At 60.0% G+C, this 18,923-nt stretch overlaps 1 protein-coding gene across 1 annotated transcript; it reads right to left on the reverse strand.

Moving 5' to 3' along the window:
* Positions 1-2,311: 2,311 nt before the first annotated feature.
* Positions 2,312-12,491, reverse strand: RTN4R (reticulon 4 receptor). Its single transcript, XM_041003572.1, has 2 exons — positions 12,395-12,491; positions 2,312-3,735 (listed from the first exon to the last, which is right to left on the reverse strand). Exons 1-2 carry the CDS (start codon positions 12,489-12,491, stop codon positions 2,312-2,314), a joined length of 1,521 nt encoding a protein of 506 aa, XP_040859506.1.
* Positions 12,492-18,923: the final 6,432 nt, after the last annotated feature.

The following is an 18,923-nucleotide window of genomic DNA, read 5'->3' on the forward strand; positions in this document are numbered from 1 at the left end:
GCAGCTGCTCCTCCAGGCGCCCCCTTCCCCCCTGCATCACCACCACCACCACCTCGGGGGAAGGGCGCCCCGTGCTGGCTTGCTTGGGGGGGCAGGCACCCTCCTGGGAGCCTTGCCCAACACTGCTTCTTCTGCCCCAAGTCCACCAATTCCAACTTGAAGTGCCTCTATTCAGTCCCTTCCAGATCCTTCTGTACCTGTCCCCTTTGCAGTCCCCTGCCAATGAGTTCAGCAGAGGGGTCAAAGCCCCAAGGTCTGGGTCACACACATATACACACCCCATTCTGGGGCTTCCCTGCTTTAACCTGGCTTGGGCCAGCCTCCCCTCACCAACTTGGTGGCCACTACCCTCACTCCTTGCATGACCCCATGTCTCCGTTGAGGGGAGAGGTGGCTGCAGGAGGACCCAACCTTGTTAGAAGGAGCAGGGATCACGGAGGCAGAGTCCAGAGAGGGCAGCATGGCCACCACGGCCACCATGGCTGGTGGGCTCCAGGCCCCACCTGAGGGCCAGTTGGCTGGGACAGGTTTTAGGGTGAGACAGATGCCTGCTAGGGAGGAATGAGCCAGATGTAGGTAGATAGTGAGCTCCACATTCCTGGAAGCATGCAAGCACCCGCTATGTTTCTGAGGGCATGGAGAGCACCAGCCAGCAAGGTATAGGGGGACCCAGCCCCTGTGCACCTTAATGCTGAGTCCCCTCTCTTCAGCTCCCCCCTCCACCCCCAGCCTCAGCTCTGAGCCTGTGCCTACCTCCAGATCCAGTGTACCTGTGGCAAGCGAGGGAATTGGATGAAAGGACCCCGGGATCTGGGATCTTGCTGGCAGCTGCCCCACCCCCACCTACCCACACAGCTTGAAGTGGCGAAAACCAAAATGCTCTAGAGCCATCATCCAACCAGCCCCAGGGCTGCAGTGTGTGTGTGTGTGTGTGTGTGTTTGGGGGAGTCATCCCAGAGGGGCTGGGTGGGGAGATCTGCCTTAATGCCCCATCCAACAGCCCAGGGAGGAAGGTGCTGTTGGCTATGCAATCAGGTGGAGGTGTGGGCAGTGAGGGAGGGGGTGCCAGTGGACATTCACAGGGGTCTCCTGGAAGACCCTGTTAAGGAAGAGGAGTGGAAGGAAGTGGAGAAGTAGGCAGATAAGGCCAAAGCACCCCGAATCCAGCCTGGGCCCCATGGTGGAGGGGTAAATGGGGCCCTAACTCCACCTTCTGCTGGCACAGAAGAGCGGGGGTGGGAGGGAGCTGGGGCCTTGGCTGCTGAGCTGGCCCTCCCCCCCTCCTCCTCTCCTGGGCTTCTGGCACCAGGGCCACCCCCAGGCCATCTGGCACCCCCAGCAAGTTCCCCACTCCCTCCCCCATGGTGGCAGGCTCCCTCTTCCTCCCCCAACTTCTGCTGGTTGTGGTGGTACCGGTGCTGATGGTGGTGCTGGTGGTGGTGGGGAGGGGGCCCTTTTCCTGGGAGCCTCCTGCCTGCCTTCCTGGCCCCGCTTCCTGTTCTGTTTTTCCAAGTCCTCATGGGCCAGGCCGTGGGAAAGTGTGAGTGTATTTTTGCCTCTGCCACGCGCCCCGTTTCCAAGTGCCTGCGGCATGCCTGTGTGCACGCGTGCAGCCGGCTCTGCCTGGGCTTGCTTGCTTGCTTGCGCAGGGGGGCCTGGCTCTGCGGGATGGTGCACGGCCAGGGTGGGGCGTGTCCTGGGGGGGTCACAAGCAGGGGACAGGACCAGAAGCACCTGACCGGCCTTGTTCACCTACCTCTCCTTCAGGGTCACCCCTTGTCTGCCCACTGTTAGTAGCAGGGGGAAGTGGGCAGGGGTCTCCCAGGGCCCCCTTCGCCTTCTCCCAAGGGTAAAAGGCACCATGGCAGCCATTGCCATCTGCCCAGCTTTTTCAGCGGGCTGGTGGCTGGGAGGAAAGATGACATGGCCACAGAGGCTGCTGTTCCCATGCCAGGCAATCCCTCTTCTGGGTGGTGAGGGTCTTGGGGCGGGGGAAGGGGAGGAAGCCTCCACTAGGGGTGGGGAAGCAGGGAAGAAGGGAGCCACCCCCCACCCCCGCAGCGTCCACATAATCCAGAACCCACAGTCTACGAAAAAGAGCTCTTTATTCCACGTCGTCCGATTTTTTTTTTTTTACACAAGTAAAATAAAATGCATATCTGTATAGCCCGCGCTGTGGGCGGGAGACGGCTTTTCTGTAACAAACGCCGCCGCCCAGACCCTGTAAACATGGTGGGGTAGGCTGGCTGGCTTGGCTGGCTGGCTGCGGCGGGGACGAGGGAGACCCCTATGTACACACCCGCACCCCGGCTCAGCAGGCCCGGAGCACCGTCCACAGTACCAGCGCGGCCAGGCCCAGGGGCGCCAGGCTGCGGGCCGGTGTTGGCCCGCCGCTGCCCGCGCCCTCCACGTCGCCACCTGCTCCCGCTGCGCCCGCCGCGCCCGCCTGGCCCAGGCGGCAGTGGCTGCGGGTGCGGTTCTTGCGGGAACAGCCCGGCCTCCGGGGACGAGAGCCCGTGGTGGGCAGCCCCGGGGGAAGCTCGGAGCCCTCAGGCCGCAGCGGAGGCTCGGCGGAGGAGCCGGGCAGGGTCCCGAAGGGCGAGTCGTTGATGTGCCGGGGGCCCGAGCCGTTGGCCGGCGGCGGCAGCGGCAGCGGTGGAGGCGCGCTGTCCCCGGGGGGCCCCCTGCCCTTGAGCGCGTTGCCGCCGGCCGAGGCGGGACTGCCGGGATCCAGCACCGACGCTTTGTCGGCGGCGTCCGGCTGGCAGCACTTGGGCAGTTCGCCTGGGCCCTCGCCGGTCCGCATAGGGCGGTAGGGCCCGGCAACCGCGCAGCCCTCCAGGTCTGCGGCGGTGAGGCGCTTGAGGTCGCGGCCGGCTAGGCGCACGGGCAGACTGCAGGGCACCTCGGAGGAGGAGCCGCGGAACTTCTGCAGCCAGGCCCAGAGCGGTCGAGCCCGGCAGTCGCACACCCAAGGGTTGTCGTTGAGCCGCAGGTATTGCAAGGACCGTAGGGGCGCCAGGGCCTCAGCAGGGAGCGCTGACAGGTTGTTGGCAAACAAGTAGAGCGTCATGAGGCGGCCAAGGTCGCGGAAGGCGTGCGGGTGCACGCGGGCCACCCGGTTCTGGTGCAATAGGAGGCGGTCCAGGCTGTGCAGACCGCGGAAGGCGCGCTCGGGCACGCTGGGGATGCGGTTACCGTGCAGGAAGAGGTGCGTGAGATTGCCCAGGTCGCGGAAGGCGTCATCCGGTAACGCCTGCAGCCCATTGTCCTGCAGGTAGAGGTACTGCAAGGCTGCCAGCCCCCGGAACAAGCCCGGCCCCAGCTCCTGCAGCCCGCAGCGGTCCAGGTGCAGCGTGTGCAGGCGGCTAAGGCCGTGGAACGTGGTGGGGTCCACGGCGCGCAGCTGAGCGTTGTCGCTGAGGTCCAGCTGCTCTAGGAGCGCCAAGCCGGCAAAGGCGGCCGCGTCGATCCGGGCCAGTGCGTTCGAGTGCAGCCACAGGATGGTGAGGTTGCGGCAGGCCCGGAAGCCAGCAGCCGGCACCTGCACGATGCGGTTGCCATGCAGGAAGATGCGCTGGCTGGCGGCTGGGATGCCCGCGGGCACAGCCTGCAGGCCCTGCTGGGGGCAGCTCGTGGTCACCTTGGGTTCATTGTAGCACACGCAGGCACCTGGGCATGGCGCAGCCACCCGCCAGGCCTGCAGCCATAGCACCCATGCCAGCAGCCGGCTCCCTGGGGGGAGGGGGAGAAGGAGGCAGGAGGAGCAGAGGAAGAAACCATTAGTGTGGAAGCAGGGGACCTCAGTGAGGCGGGGAGGAGGCATCCCGTTGGAGCTAGGGTCACTCCTGATAATTAGGGGGTGGTAATTCTCTAACACACCACCCTATTCTCTGCCATGGAGTCAACCTCCCCTCCCCCCGCCAATATGTGGAAGCCTAGCTAGAAGACCCCGCCCCACCTGATGCACACACAGGTGGGCTGGGTGCCAACTGTCCCCACCTCCTAAGGGTGTGGGGAAGGGGGAGGTGACACACAGCTCACTCCCCCATTGATCCCGCTTTGAAGGTGCCAGAATGGATTGTGTCTGCCTGCAGAAAACCTCAAGGATTCCAAAGAACACAATTCCCTGGGCTCCCCACCTGACACCAACCCTGGTCCACCCTGGCCCCCTACGACCAAATGATTAGGCCAGCTTCCGGCACATCCCCAGGACACCAAGTGGACCCAGCTCCCCACCTGCCACACAGCAGTAGTTGGCTCCCAGGATCCTGGGGTTGTGGCACTGGGCGGAGGGGAGACAGGCTACAGTGGAAGAGCTGCTGTTTTAATGATGAAGCAACTGTAGCCTTCCCCTCCCTCCCCCCACCCCAGCGACTGTCCCAGGAGCAGCAGCTAAGAGGGGAACGGAGGACAGCTCTGAGCCACTGCTCCCGACCTGGCAGGCTGCAGCCCTTCCTTCTCCTGCACACACCCTCCCCCTCTCCTCACTCTCTGGCACTTCCCGACAGGACAGGGAGCACCTCCCTCAGTCTCCTCCCTCCCTGGCCTCATTCTCTGCAGTCCCCTCCCCTGGAGAGGAGTTCACGCTTCCCCTCCTGTCACCCCCACTCCACCCCTAACCCAGCAGGGGCAGCCTGTACCTCTCCTCCATCTCCCCTTACCCTCCCTGCCAGGGCTGGGGACACCTGGGGCTCCTGAGCCAGCCCTGACCGGCGCTGCTCACACCCCCACCCCACTGTGCTTCATGGTTCACTGCTCAGAACTATGAGAACCCCCCCTCCAGTCCCAATTCCTCTCCATCCCCAGGCTGTGAACGCTGGGGCTTCTTTCTGCCTTCTGGAGTAAGTCTATTAAAAAGTGAATGCCCCCAGGGAGGGTTGTGGCTTATCAGCTCACACTTGAGTTATCGGCTAACACCTGCATTGACAGCTAACACCTGAATTGACAGCTAACACCTTCCTAGGAGCAGGATGCCACCGTGAAGAGGATTGTGCAGACCAGGGACCAGGGGAAGGGAAGGGGGAAAACGGAGAAGAGAGGCAACATCCCCCAACCCAAACAACTTGACCCGGTCTCCACCCAGACACACACACACACACACACACACACACATACACACACACACTGGGTCCCTTGCCACAGCAGGTCCCTTCTGTTTGAGCCCAGTGTGCACGCTGGTCACCAGGTGTGCGTGCGTCCCTACAATCAGGTTCCCAGGTACCCAGGATCAGGGAGCTGCCTCTGCTGAGCTGAGCGGGGGTTCTAGAAGCGAGGACCCAGCCCAGGAACCGCCCCCTAAGTCCCGGGGCCGCCACCTCCAGCCCCTGCAGCACAGGCTGATAACCTCCCCTCTTCTAACCCCGTTTTGGTCAACGCCTCCATCAGGGAAAGTAGAGTCTGCCCTAGGCCTCGCGTGCTGCATTGCGGGCAACGGGCAGGGCAGGGCAGGGCGCACAGGGGTCTCCTGCCTCTGCACTGCTGCCTGCCCACCCGTGAGTCTGCCGGTGAAACGAGAGTGGATGGAGCAGGGACAGGGCAGGCTCAAACCCGGCTCCATTCCCACCTGGACAGCAACTTCAACTTGTGAGAATGTTTCTCCTTGGGCTCCCGCCAGCCAGCCGCAGCCACAGCCACTGGCATTAATTGGCTCCGGCCAGGGGGGGTCCCTTGGGGCCTGCTTGCTGGTCTCCATGGTAACCCCTCTGGCGAGGCTGGGGTGAGCAGGATGGGCAGGGGGCGGGCATCTTTTTTAAAGTTAAAGAAATTAAACTCAACTTTGTAAATCTGGTTCAGATTTCCAGTAGCCCCCTTGACCCCTCTGCTTCAGCAAAGTGGGCAAGGCTTAGGGGCGGGGAAGCTGTCTCCTGAGCCCGACCTCACCCTACCCCAAGTGGGGCTGCACCTGGCAACTTCCTGCCTGCTCCCTGTCCTCACCGGAGCCACAGGAAGCCCTATTCTCTACATTTGAGCCCATCAAGGCTGGTGAGAAACAGGTCTGTGCCTTTGCCTTCTCCTCCCCTCCCTAACCCAGAAGTGAAGGCTGAAGGTGTTGAGGGCCATAGGGCAGGCAGCCCAGCTAGGCACCTGCCTTGCTTGTACTGCTCCACTTAGGGCTAGTGCACCATGGTGCCCCAAGGACTACCCTGTCAGAGCAGGGATGGGGAGAAGAGGGTCGGAGCAGAGCAGAGGAGACCCAGGCTGCCAACCCAGAGCCAGAGGGCAGGTGATACTGAGGTGCAGCTGCCTTGAGGAGCCTGTCTCCATCTCCCACTCCTGGTGGTTGGTCCCAGGAAGATGTGTCTGCTCCCTGAATACCATGAAGGGCCAGGAGCCTTGGAGGGCTGGAGCTTCTGGCTTCCATTCCTCCCCCTTGTAAGGCAGTCTGGGGAAAATCCCTGGTCACTCCCCAGGTGGTGAGCAGGCAGGTGCATCGCCAATCTGCTTTAAAAATGGGCACATTGAGGCAGGCAGTGGCTCAGCTCTGCTGTCTCCTGGTCCCTTCAGACCACAAAGAGCAGAAGAAAGGAGCCCGAGGTCCTTCCTTCCTGGACCTGAGAAGCCACAGGTGCCAGCGCTGAGAGGGGTTTTTATAGGCAGGTGCTGGGGCTGGGCCCCAGAGATGCGGCCAGCTCGCACCACCAGCCGTGTCCCTGTGAAGTGGCCGCGTCACAGACCACAGCTCAAGCACACCCAGGGCCAGCCAGAAATAGCTCCGGGCGGGGGTGGAGGGGCCGGGCGTCTGTCCCCCAACCGCCAAGGGTCAGGGCAGCCCTCCGTGGGAGAAGGATGCTCCCCCCTCTCCCAGCGCGGCCGGCTGCCCACCACTGACTCACCCCTCCCCCGCCCATCTGTCCCTTCATCCTCTCCACTTCTCACATGCACCTCTCAGCGCCCCTCCCTCTCTCCGGCCCTGTCCTTGGAGCCCACAGACACGTGTGTGTGTGCAGGCCATTTGCCTTCCCGGGATTCAAGAACTGGAAGTAAAAAGGGGGTTGCGGCAGCAGCTCCTCGTGGTGGTGTGAGGGTGAAGAATGCTGTGAGGGATCAGAATGGGGGGGGGGGGTTCTGCATCTTCTAGGGGTGTGTCCAAGTCCAGAACAGATAAGGTCACCTCCATCCCTCTCTCCACCCCTGCCCCTTGGAGACCCAGCTTCCTGGCTGACCCCCACCTCCGTTCTGGCCCATGCTACGCCCTTCTACTCCCTGTGACACCCAACTCACTCCCCCCGAGACCACCCCAGGCAGGCCTGCAATGGGGGAGCCCTCTCAATTCTGCTCAATTTTCCTAGGACCTCAACCTTACTGACCCATCTTACAGATGAGAAGAAGTGAGGCAGAAGCCACCTGCTCACAGTCCCAGGGCTATCGATAGGCCTGCCCCTTCCCCTACCCTTAATCATCTCCCTTAGAGGAAGTTTACAGGGTCCAGTGCCATAGCCTAGTGGCTAAAGTCCTCGCCTGGCACATGCTGGGATCCCGTATGGGGAACTGGTTCTAATCCCAGTGGGCCCGCTTCCCATCCAGCTCCCTGCTTGTGCCCTGGGAAAGCAGTGGAGGACGGCCCAAGGTCTTGGGACCCTGCACCTGCCTGGGAGACCTGGAAGAGGCTCCTGGCTCCTGGCTTAGGATCAGTTCAGCTCTGGCTATGGTGGTCACTATGGGAGTGAATCAGTGGACGGAAGATATTCCTCTGTCTCTCCTCTCTGTGTATCTGACTTTGCAATAAATACATCTTTATTAAAAAAAAAAAAGACATTTCCAGACCGTACAGCACCCCTGAGGATCTACCTTACCTAGGCCCCTTTCAAGTCAGGGCTCCAGTCTCCCCCAACCCTGTTACCTGGGGGGCCTGGCTACTCCCTGAGCCTGCTTCTTCTCCTCAGCTAGGACACAGGGGGGTCCTGCCCCGTCACCGCACCAGGCTGAGGTCCAGGGTGAGCACTCTGCCCACAGGGAGTGTTTAGGGGCTCCAGCAGCCTGAGCTGGCTCTGGCTGTGACAGAACACTCCCCACCTTATGCCCACCCCCCCCACCAACACACACACACACACACTGGGAACCCATTAGGATGTCAGCTCTCAGCTCAGCCAGCCCAGGACACAGCCACTGCAGGCTAACTCCAGGAGGCTTCGCCAGCGTTCCTCCTCGTCCCCACCTACTCCATCAGTTGCCATAAACACCTGATGCCTAATCACCGGGAAAATTATATCCCCATCCTGGGGTTCATGGCAGGCCAGCACAGGCTGGGTTCCCCAGAGGAGGGGACTCCCAAGAGAGCAGCCACTGCCTGACATGACCTTGGTCTGGGAGTCTCAGGTTAAGGGACCTCCCTCTGTGTGTGTGTGTGTGTGTGTGTGTGTGTGTGTGTGTGTGTGTTTAGGGTGGGCACTGGGCTGCCCCTACAGCCACCTGCTCACCTGACTCTGCCCAGGATGAGGGTGCCCTGCCCTGCACCCTCAGGGACTTTGACATTGGAGTGAATACTTCAAGGATGCAAGCCAGGAAGTTTGTGATTCCAGCCAGGAAGGTACATTCAGCAAATACCACAGACAGACACATACACACATATAATCCTGTGGTCCCAGCACAGACTTGGACCTTGGGCTGCCTTGGGGGTGGGTGGGATTGGGATGGAGGTGTAAGCGAACACCAAGCAGTTGAGGGCTTGCTGGACACCCCACTCCCACCCCGAGGCCTCCTACCACGAGCCGCAGCCAGGCACAGGGTCTGTTCTCTGCCACCACCGCTGCGGGAGGAAGCCGCCAGCACAGCAGCACGTGCTCTGTCGCCCTCAGCACTTGTACAACACGACTGACAAGGCAGGCGCGTGGCCTCTGCCCGGGCCGTGTCTGATCAGCCTGTCCCCCGGCTGCTTGGCGGAAGGATGGGAGCCTGGAGGCCCCGTTGCCGCAGTAGCTCCCACAACCCTCTGTGAATGTTCCTGACCAGTGTCCAGTCCTGGCTGTGCAGTAGTGGGACTGGGTGAGCGGTGCAACAGCATACGGGTAGCAGCAAGATGGAGACCCTGGCTGTGGACAAGCAGGAGTGGCAGCGCTTTTTGGAGCTTGATGACTCAGCCATGAGACTCCTCACTTGCAGCCAGGGTGTGACTGGGGAGTGAAAGGAGTGGAGGGGTGGTCCCTCTGCACTCATCAGATTCAGACCTGGCCGCTCCAAGCCCCAGAATGTTAAGGGACAGGGGGACCATAGAGGCCCTGGCTATCCTCATAGGGGTCAAGGTCATTTTCACCATGAGTATCATTATCACCACCAGCAAGCAGCGCCTTCACTGTCACCATCAGCAGTATTAGTGCCCAGGGTGCCTCTGTGCTGACCTGGAGCCCGCCTGGCCTGTGGCCAGCTATCCACATGAGCAGGGAACCCCCTGCAGCCAGTGAGTGGTGGACTAGCAGCAGCGGACACCACCAGATGCCCCTGGGCTGGGGCTGGGCACAGGCCCAAGGATGTCCCGCTCCCATACCTGGCCATCATCTGAAGGAGGGGCTTCTTGGAACAGGGTTGTCCTGCAAGCCTTCCATAGCCCCAGCCTCACATGTGGCGCTGTGACCAACAGGAGGGAGCTAAGGGATGGGAATGGAGGGACAGGGATGCTGACAGTTGCCCCTTGTGCTTGGGGGACAGTGAGGGGTTCACTGTCCTGACTCTTCACTAAAGGGCTCCAAGGCCAGGGACAGGACCCAGTACCCTCGCCCCTCCATCACGAGTGACCAGAGTAGACCCTATGTTCCACAGACCATGGAGTATGTAGGAGGCACAGCCACTGGGCGCTCCCCAGCCTCGGCAGCACCCCATCCTTGACCCAGGCCCCCTGTCTGGCTGGCCGAGGGTAGGATGGGGCTTTGCAGTACTAGCCTCATCTGTACCTGCTTTTGATAGTAACTGGTTGCACCCCACTGATGTGCAGGCTCAAGGAACCCAGCACCCACCTGTCCCAGGACCTCAGAGATGCTTCTGACCCTGGATACCTCACTGGGCACCACCCTCACCCTGGGAACTTCATGCTCATGGTTACACATGGCCAGCCCAGCCTCATGGGCAGGTCTATAAGGAAGTGCAGAGAAGCCCAAGGTGGGGGAGAGGGGCTCACTTCACAGGAAACCCCCCAACTCGCACACACATACACCAAGCAGTGCTTCAATGCCCTCTACCCTGCCCACCTCCACAGGTAGACATGCCAACCTTCGTTCAAGCCCGAGAGGTGACAGAGCACATCTTGCCAGGGACAGAGGACAGGATGACACTCTGAGAAAGTGGCCCCTGATGGTAGCAAACCAGGGTACCCAGGCAGAAAAAAGATGGGAGACTGACCTGTGGGGGGGATTGTGAACACCCAGGAGCACCTCCAAGGGTGCAGGGGGGATCTAAAACTGAAGCAGGGCGCTGGGAATGGGGAGCTAGCAGGGAACACGAAAGAGTACCTGGAAATTAAAAATAGCATCGCTAAAATTAAAAAAAAAATCAATAGAAGAGTTAGAAAAACAAGGTCAGGAGAATCTTGCAAACAGAAACACAAGAGCAAGAAAAAGGATGAATGAGATTCAGAAGGTAAATGTTGGCCAGCTATCTTGTCAAGACGGAGTTGAGAAGTTGTCAGAAAAATCTTACCACCAAGTCCCCTCCCCTCTGCAGCTTGAGCTGGGACACTGCTCACGGGGGTGGCTGCCAGGGCCTCTGGGGACCAACAGTCGGGGGAGGGCTCCAGGAGGAGAAGCGTGAATGATGGCACCGGACGAGGGGGAGGAGAAGACAAAAATGGCTCCAAAACTCTGAGGAGGAGCCATGTGCCACGTGGAAGGCTGGCCCTGGCCAGTCTAGCTTTAATCACACTTGCCAACTCTGGCCAGGGTGGGGGCACTTCCAGGAAGCACTCCTCACTCAGCTGGGCACGTGTTTGAACCAAACCTAAGACCTAAACCCAGAGAGGAAAAACACAGGGGCCCAGGAACACTGTGGCCTTCAAATGATAAGGGACAAAGGGAAGTTACAGATCAACAGGGTAAGAACCTCCACCCAGGAGTGGAAAATGAAAGACCCGGGCAGAGACCCCCAATCCTGGGGGAGAGGAAGCTCCCAGACCAGAGAAAAACCAAAGCCAACTGTAAACCCCAGGAAAAACAAAAGGCTGTGTGCATGGGGAACAACTGTGTGACTGGGATTTGGGAAACATAAGCTGGACATTGCATTTGGGGGAAATTCACACTGGGTCATGCACTGGAGGAGCCAGGGGCTGGATGGAAGTCTCAGGAATGTGACGTTTCCCGCTGGCCAACCTAAGGAGGGTACTGTGGCTGCTGCCTCCAGGGACCACCAGGGCCCAGTAAACCAGTCTTCACACCACCCACCAAGGGGGCTGATTGCTGCAGCAGGGACAAGGGGGGATCTTAATTTTTTTTTTTTTTGTCAGAGACTGCTGACCCAAATGTTACTATTGTAATAGCAACTGCTTCTCTAGCAGTGAAATCTCAGAAATAAATAAGAAGTGAATCTTCCAGAAGGCAGAGACAAATGTGGGTTAGCAGTGGGTGCCTCCAAGGAGCTGGAGGAGAAAGGTGGAGTAGGAGGGGGGGAGCTAAGGAGGGCTGCAGGCCAGGGCACCTGGCATCTGGCACAGGGATCTGCTGCCGCCTGCTCAGCCAAGGGTAGCCGAGGATGTGTCGAGGTCTCCCAGGGCACCCTGAGCTCTCCGATCCAGAGGCTTCTGCAGCCAGGACACATGGAGAGAGAGCTCCTGGTCTGAGGGGGAAAAAAAATAAGATTCCCAGAGCTGTCTGAGTTTTGCACTGCTGGCCACATAGCCCTACCTTGTCCCCTAGCTTACTGTCACAGACATCACTCTGGTTTTGGACAGCAAAGTCCCTTCCTCCAGGCATGGGGGCAGGAGATGGGGGTGTGAATTTGGTATCCCACTTTGGACCAAGAGGGGTTCACTTCCTGTCTCTGGCTACTGACTCCCGATTCCTGCTAATTCAGACCCTAGCAGACAGCAGTGATGGCTCAAGTCCTTGGGTCCCCTGCCACCCGTGTGAGGGACCTGGATGGAGCTCATGGCTCCCAGCTTCTTCTGACCCAGTCCTAACTGTGGTACGTGTTGAGGGCATGAGCCAATGGGTGGGAGCTTTCTCTCCCTTTTTTTTTTTTCCTTAAATCTGGCAAGTGCCACCTTGGTGGCCTGGTGTCACCGTCCTCCACCCCTGAGCTTCAGTGCTCACGTGGGGACCCTGTGGCTAAGCCTGAGGCAGCAGGCAGGCTGGGGCGGTTGGGTGGGTAACGGCTTCTTTATAAACAAGTGACAAATTATTCCTGTATGATGGTGTGTGATAACTCCTCATTTGAAATCAATTTGGAATGGAAACGCTTGGCAGCTTCTCACCTGCCCTGGGTGGTAGGCCCGGGTGCTGTTGCACTGCCTCCTGGAAAAGCAGGTCAATGCCTTTCAGTGACTTCCGGAGGCTGACGTAGGTGCCCATGGCCAGCGAGCGGCACGCAGGTGGGGTGGTGGGAGAACTGTAGCCTCCCCAGACCAGAAGAGCCCCTCTCAGCCCCAAGCCATGTTGAAGGCCACCACAGCACCTGGCTGTCGGGGGCAAAGTGACCATCCCCTGCAATGTCACCCCACAGGATGGTGGCCACCTGGCCTACCAACCCTGCCACCCCCGAAAGGACACAGCTGGCAGCTAACTGGCACCTGCCAAGCCCTTGGAACCTCCTTTATCAGCATGCAGGCTCCACTCCACCTGCCCCTCTCTCCCTACCTTGCCACCCACCATCGCGGCTGTCAGCAGGCATGGGAAACCTGAACAAACTCTCCCAGTCCTCCAAAAACACACACCCAGTCCAGCAGTGGCCCCAGCTCATCAAGGAGTGCCAGGTCTTGCCAGGCTTGAGTGTGTTCCACTTTTGAGATCTCAAGCCAGGGTCTGGATGGGGTACTTGATAGACCCTCTAATAGCTTGCCCACACCTGCCAGCCCCATAGCTGGCAGTAGGCTCATCAGGCTTTGCATGGCCTTTGCTGTGGACTCCAGGAGCTGGACAGGGGGGCAGGGAGGGGTAGGACCAGGAACTTGCTATGCAATAGATGGCTTGCCATAACCTCCAACGGAGGGAGGGTGGTCTTTGGCGGTGACAAAAGTTATATGAGCTTGTCAAAGTGGGACATTCAGGATGTGGACTGGGGACCCTAAAGAGGCAGAGATGCCCCTGCTGTCCCATCCCTCCCCAGCATCAGTGGGGCAGAAGTGAGGGACAGAGCAGGGAATCACTCTCTACCCTTGTAAGCTGGGGGCCTTGGGTAGGGACTGAACATTGCATGGGGTTTCAGGCAGGAAATGGGTCTCCATGAGCCACAAAGGGACAGCTCTATAGCCCCTGCCCCTCAGGACACACTCATGTCCAGGAGAAGGGTGGGGAGTGGGAGCAGGGGTTGTGGCCAAGGGGGCCAGTGATAGTGCTTCCTGGAGCAGGAGGGAGGGAGGCAGGGCAGTGGACCCTCCCCTTTCCAAGGCAGTAGGGCCAGTCCAGGTGGGCGAAGGGGATGGGGGGATGGTACTGGGGCTGGAGCGTGCAGTGTTGGAAGTCTGTTGCTGGTCCTCTGGATGCAGGCATGGAGAGAGGTCCCATGTCGGGGCGAGGTGCCCCCCCCGCCCCCGCTTTGGCCCGTCCTGGCAGGCAGACAGGCAGGCAGGCAGCCCCAGTGAAGAATGGAGTCCATTAGGGCCGCCATCTGTCTTGGCCCTGACGGCTCTGTGGCAGTCACATCCGGCAGCTCTACGTCGATGGAATACCTTCACAGTGAAGAGTTTTTCTTTCAGGCCAATTTTCCACCAGGAAGCCAGACACTTGTCACACCTGTCCCCATGTCAGCCTTCCTCCGCCTGACATGAATTGGGGCCAAGGCAGAGGGAGATAAGAGATGGCCTGGACATGGCCCAATGTGCAGGGGCCACGTGTCGGGCCCCCGGGGAGCATGCAGGAGCAGCAGGAGGAGTGGTGGCTGCAGGCTCAGCAAGCCTCCCACTGGTCCCATAGCCCCTCCTTCTCTCCCTGGCCCAGGCCCACCCCACCACTCCCTACGCATGCGTGCGTGCACACACACACACATACACACACACACACACAGTTGGAGCAGTGAGCTGTCCGGGGATTTGGTGGTCAGCCAGTAGTTCTTCTTTTAAGACCTGGGGCCCAGCGGGGTCCTTACAACCCCAGACCCTTGCTAGCATTTCTCCTGAGGGAACCTCCTGCAACCTGGAAGGAACAGGAAGAGAGAGAGAGGAGTCTTGTGTCCTTGGATGAATTTGTTCAAAAAATGGAGGAGGAGACAAGTGCCCTTTCCTGGGCACCTCGCTTACTGGCAGGGACCTGCCGAGGGCTCCCCCAAAACTGCTGTCTGCCTACGGGGGAGGATCAGACAGGACAATGGGGACAGCTCCTCTCATGCATGGCACACTGTGGCCCAGCTCCTGCCCTGGGGACCTGACCCAAGAAGTGGGGACTTTCTCCCCGGACCTGGATCCCCAGCCGCTACCCTAGAACTTTCTAGCCACTAGTCCACCTGGACACTGGGCTCCTATGCTGCCATAAGTGCAGTGCCCACCACCTCTTCCTACCTTCCTGGTAAGTCCAACCAACTGGGGAGAGGCAGATCTGGATGGTGGGTCCTCCTCTATGCTCACCCCCCATCCCTGGTTCATTAAAAGCTCCTGTTCCAGGGAGCACATGGGGACCACATGCCTGGCCACACCTGGACTCTTTCCCCTGGGTCCCCCCAGCCAGGCCAGGTCCTGAGATGGGATAGCACTCCTGTAGACCAGACTCCACTCTCACAGCAGCTGCACAGTCACCTGTCCACACACACAGCCAGCCTGGAGCCCCTGAACAGAGCAGTAATTCTGCAGGACAGCCTTGCCCACCATCGGGCACCTGCCATAAATGCACCGGGGTGGCTTCTGGGGTCCCCTCACTATGCTGTTGAGGGTGAGGCTCCTTGTACATTGGGGCCAAATTGGGCTGTTTGGGGGCTTCCCCGTGGCAATATGGAGGCAGACACAGGTGTTCCAGGCACTGGGACCTTGCACCAGAGAGGGAGGCAAGTGGTGGAAGACAGGCTTCTGACTGCCCTGGGTGTAGGATGGGATGGCAGGTAGGCAACCCGGGGGCCTATGTTAGAGACTGTGGGCCCAGGACGGGGCTGGTCCTGCAGTGAGGTTTCAAAAGGCTGGACAGGGAACAGGTAGACTTGGATGCCAGACTGGCCTTTGGGGAAGGACAGAGGAAAAAGGCTGAGACCCTGGTTTAGCTGTGGAAGCACAACTGTGGTCATTTAATGTCATCAGACAGGCTGGGGGAGCTGGGGTGCAGCTGACCTTCAGGGAAGCCTGGGGGGACCTGGATGTGAATGGCAGCAGCTTCGGGACCCTGAGACTACCCCTCCCCATGCAGTCATGCCGGATGGCCGACTGAGCCCCTAGGCCCAAGGTAAGTGACGGGCCAGGCTGTTTGCGGCATGAGAGCTGGGGACCAAGGATTCCCAGCTAGCATTATGACTCCCTGCCCTCCACGTCCTCTTTCCTGTGAACCTACTGTGTGCACTGGGGATGGTTCCAGGCCCTAGCGCCCCTTCCTGGTAGGGCCTTCCCCCACTTCCCTCTTCTCCCACTCGGCCACACAGTTACCAAGGACTCCTGGGAATGCTTCTTCCCACCCGTGAGGGCGCTCAGCCAGGCACGCCACTGCCTCTGGTCAACAGCCGTGGATTACAGATGAGGCCTAGGGCAACCAGGGAAGGGCAGCCCTGCCCAAGGTCATGGTGCAAACCAGCACTGCACAAACCCGATCCTACGGCTGTCCAGGCCCGAGGGAGGAGGGGACTTCTGGCAGGTCCCAGAGCCGGCCCCATCTGGGCCTCGGCAGGAGGCAAAGCAAAGCAACATCTCTGTCAAGGTCACAGCAGCCAAGACTAACCCAAATCCTCCCTCCAGGCAAACAAGGAGCAATCTGAGAGGGCTTCCAGGAGGAGGCAAGGGGAGGATCTGGAGCCTGGCTGTGGCTTGGCCCTTGGCACCTCATGCTGAGCCCCCTCCTCTCCCTCGACAGGCCCCCTCGCCCAGCTCCAGCCTTGGCCTGACATTTCCCGTGACATTTGCTGTAAAGGAATAGAGTCATAAATCCAAAGGTTAAATTTGCACATTGCCGGGCGCTGATGGGAAAAGACGAGGTCCCTCCACCCACAGGGGGTCCCTGCGTGTGCGTGAGGCCTGTGGGGGGTGGCCTAACCAACTCAGAGTCCCTCCTTCTCGTCCCACAGCCACCCAACAAACTCCAGCCTTCGAGGGATGATCTCAGCCACGCAGCTCCCAGCCAGGTCCCCAAACCTTGAAGCCCTTGCACATGGCAAAGAGGAGAGAGGGAACTTCCTTTGTGGTGGGAAGGGGTGCCACCCACCCTGCTCCATGTCTGAAGCCCCCAGCCCACCCTGTGGTTCATACGGCAGCTCCTTCAATGCCATTCAAACTTAAAGAAACCATAAAACCCCTGTTCAATAACCATTAACATGCCACAGAACTAGGACTCCATGCAGTGTGGGCCATGCTAGCCCAGTGGGAATCAACTAGGGTACCCAGCAATGGGCAGGCTGCTCTGGGTGAAGATGGTTCAGCTTTTCACACCCCCGTCTCTGGGTGCTCCCTTGTAAGGGGCCCAGGGCCACTTAGCACACACCTGGGCTGACACTGCCCAACCAAGACCTTTCCACTCCTTTGCCAAGCTCCGGCTACCTGTGCAAGGGTCACCTGTATCAGATGCAACCTAGCAACAGGCAATGCCACTGTCCGCCAGCTGGGCAACCTAGGAAACAGGAAGACACGACTGGGTCCTTACCCAGATGCTGGAAGAAGGGGTAAGAAGGGAGGCCATTGTGACTGGGGCTGGGATGCTGGAGGCCCCTGGGGGGACAGTGTGGCCCTAGGCCCTGATGCTGCCTCCTAGAAACGGGGCTCAAGGCAGGGTGAGCTGGGGGACAAGAGAGCCCGCCCTGGCCTGGGTGGATGCTTCTCCTTGCTTGGAGCTACAGAGAGCTGGGGTAGGGGAGACATAATCAAGGTTTGACTGCAGATAGCTTGGGGTCCTCTCTGGCTGGTACTGCAGACGCACACACCAGCAAACCCATGACACTTCAAAATAGCTCCAACACGCAAAATGTGGAAAGAACAGCAACAAAACAAGAAACTGCAGCACATGCATGTACACACACACACACACACACACACACACACACAAACACACACACACACAGTGTGGTGGGACCCAGCCAGGCCCACGTACTAGAATACTGTCAGGTGGAGGGGATGTCACAAGAGGGTGTATAGGGAAGCACAGCCACCCTTATCCCCACCCCCAGCCTGACCGGGCTGCTTTTGTCCTTCGTGGAGCCCCAGAGAGGGTCTGAATCATACCCTTCCCATGCCTGGAGCCTGGGGCCTGGGGCCTGAAGTTAGGGCCTCACACCTGGGGCTGGGGCCTGGGGCTGGAGCCTGGCACCTGGGGCCTGGCTCATAACAGAGTCTGCAGGGCTCACAGGGAATGAATGAGTGGACATTGACCTTGGCCTGGCTGTTGTGGGTGCAGTCAGGCCACAGCAAACGCACTGAAGGGGTTATGAAGGCCCCCGAGTGGGCTGTGCAGAGGCAGGCAGGCGGCCATTTGGGCTTTGGTTGGCCCTGGAGAACAGCACTGCCCTCCTTTGTAGGGGTCACAGGTTCCCCAGAGCATGGGGGAAGAAATGAACTTCACAGCCAAGCACTGGCAGCCCTCTGGAACCCTGGACGGGGCCATGATGGGAGCAGGGAGGGGGAGCCCGCCGTTCATACAGTCCCCGGGTTCCACACACTCACATGACATGTCTCTGGGATCCATGAGCTTAGGCTCCCCCTGCCTCCTTGTGGGTCCCTTCCTCCCACCCACCCCCGATGCCGCCTCCCTCGCAGCAGCTCGCAGCTCCGGCTGCTACAGACATCTGGGCCATAAAGCCAGGAATTCAAGGCCAGGTTGGGGAGCTGGAAGGCAGCCCCTCCCTCCTCTTCCAGGACACTAGGACCCGGTGGTCCCTCTCCAGGACCCTCTTCAGAACAACGCAAGCCTGCTGGACTCCCGCTGAGCCTCCCTCCTCCCACACCACGCCAGGACCACAGGGAGAGGATTCCTTCTGACAGAATCCTGGCACTGGGTAGCTGAGGCTGGGGGTGGGGTAGAGTGTGAGTTCAACAGGCCCCCCTACTAGAAAGGATCAGAGCAAGGTGCTCCCCCAGGCAACCGGATCACTAGGGGTGGTGGAGGAGCTCTGGGTATTTTGGAGACAGAACTATACAGGAGAAGGTGGGGCCCCAAGAGCCCCCCCATCCCCTGTTCTGATTATCAGCCCACGTCACAGGCGAGGAAGACTGAGGTCACTTGCAGCCAGCAGCGTGCTGACCTAAATGCAGGCCACTGTGTGGCTGTCTTGGTCACTCCCTGCGGACTCCCGCCCCTCTGCAAGGTGGCATCAGGGGACCAGCACCCACAGGGCCCAGTCCGGGCATGGCTGGTGGGAGCTGGCTTTGTCCTCGCCTCAGCCGGCTGGGGGTGCCACAGGAACAGTGCCTTGACTTTATACAGCACTCAGGAGGGCTGGGGTTCAGAGAAGGGAGCGGCCAGCACCTGCGCCTCACAGCGCCCCCACCTCCGGCCCACCCTCTGCTAGATGATTGGCAGGTGAGGAACCTGGGATGGATGGCTGGGGAGGGAAGGCACCTCCTCAACCGCTAACCCATCACCCAATTCCAGCAAGGCAGCCCTGCACACACTTGAGGCAGATAAGACTTGGGGAGAGTGGCGGGGCCAGAGGCAGGGGCCCCCACCCCAGAG

Source organism: Ochotona curzoniae, unplaced genomic scaffold (genome assembly GCF_017591425.1).
Source record: "Ochotona curzoniae isolate NIBS_2020 unplaced genomic scaffold, NIBS_Ocur_1.0 scaffold_274, whole genome shotgun sequence".
Classification (NCBI taxonomy): Eukaryota; Metazoa; Chordata; class Mammalia; order Lagomorpha; family Ochotonidae; genus Ochotona; species Ochotona curzoniae.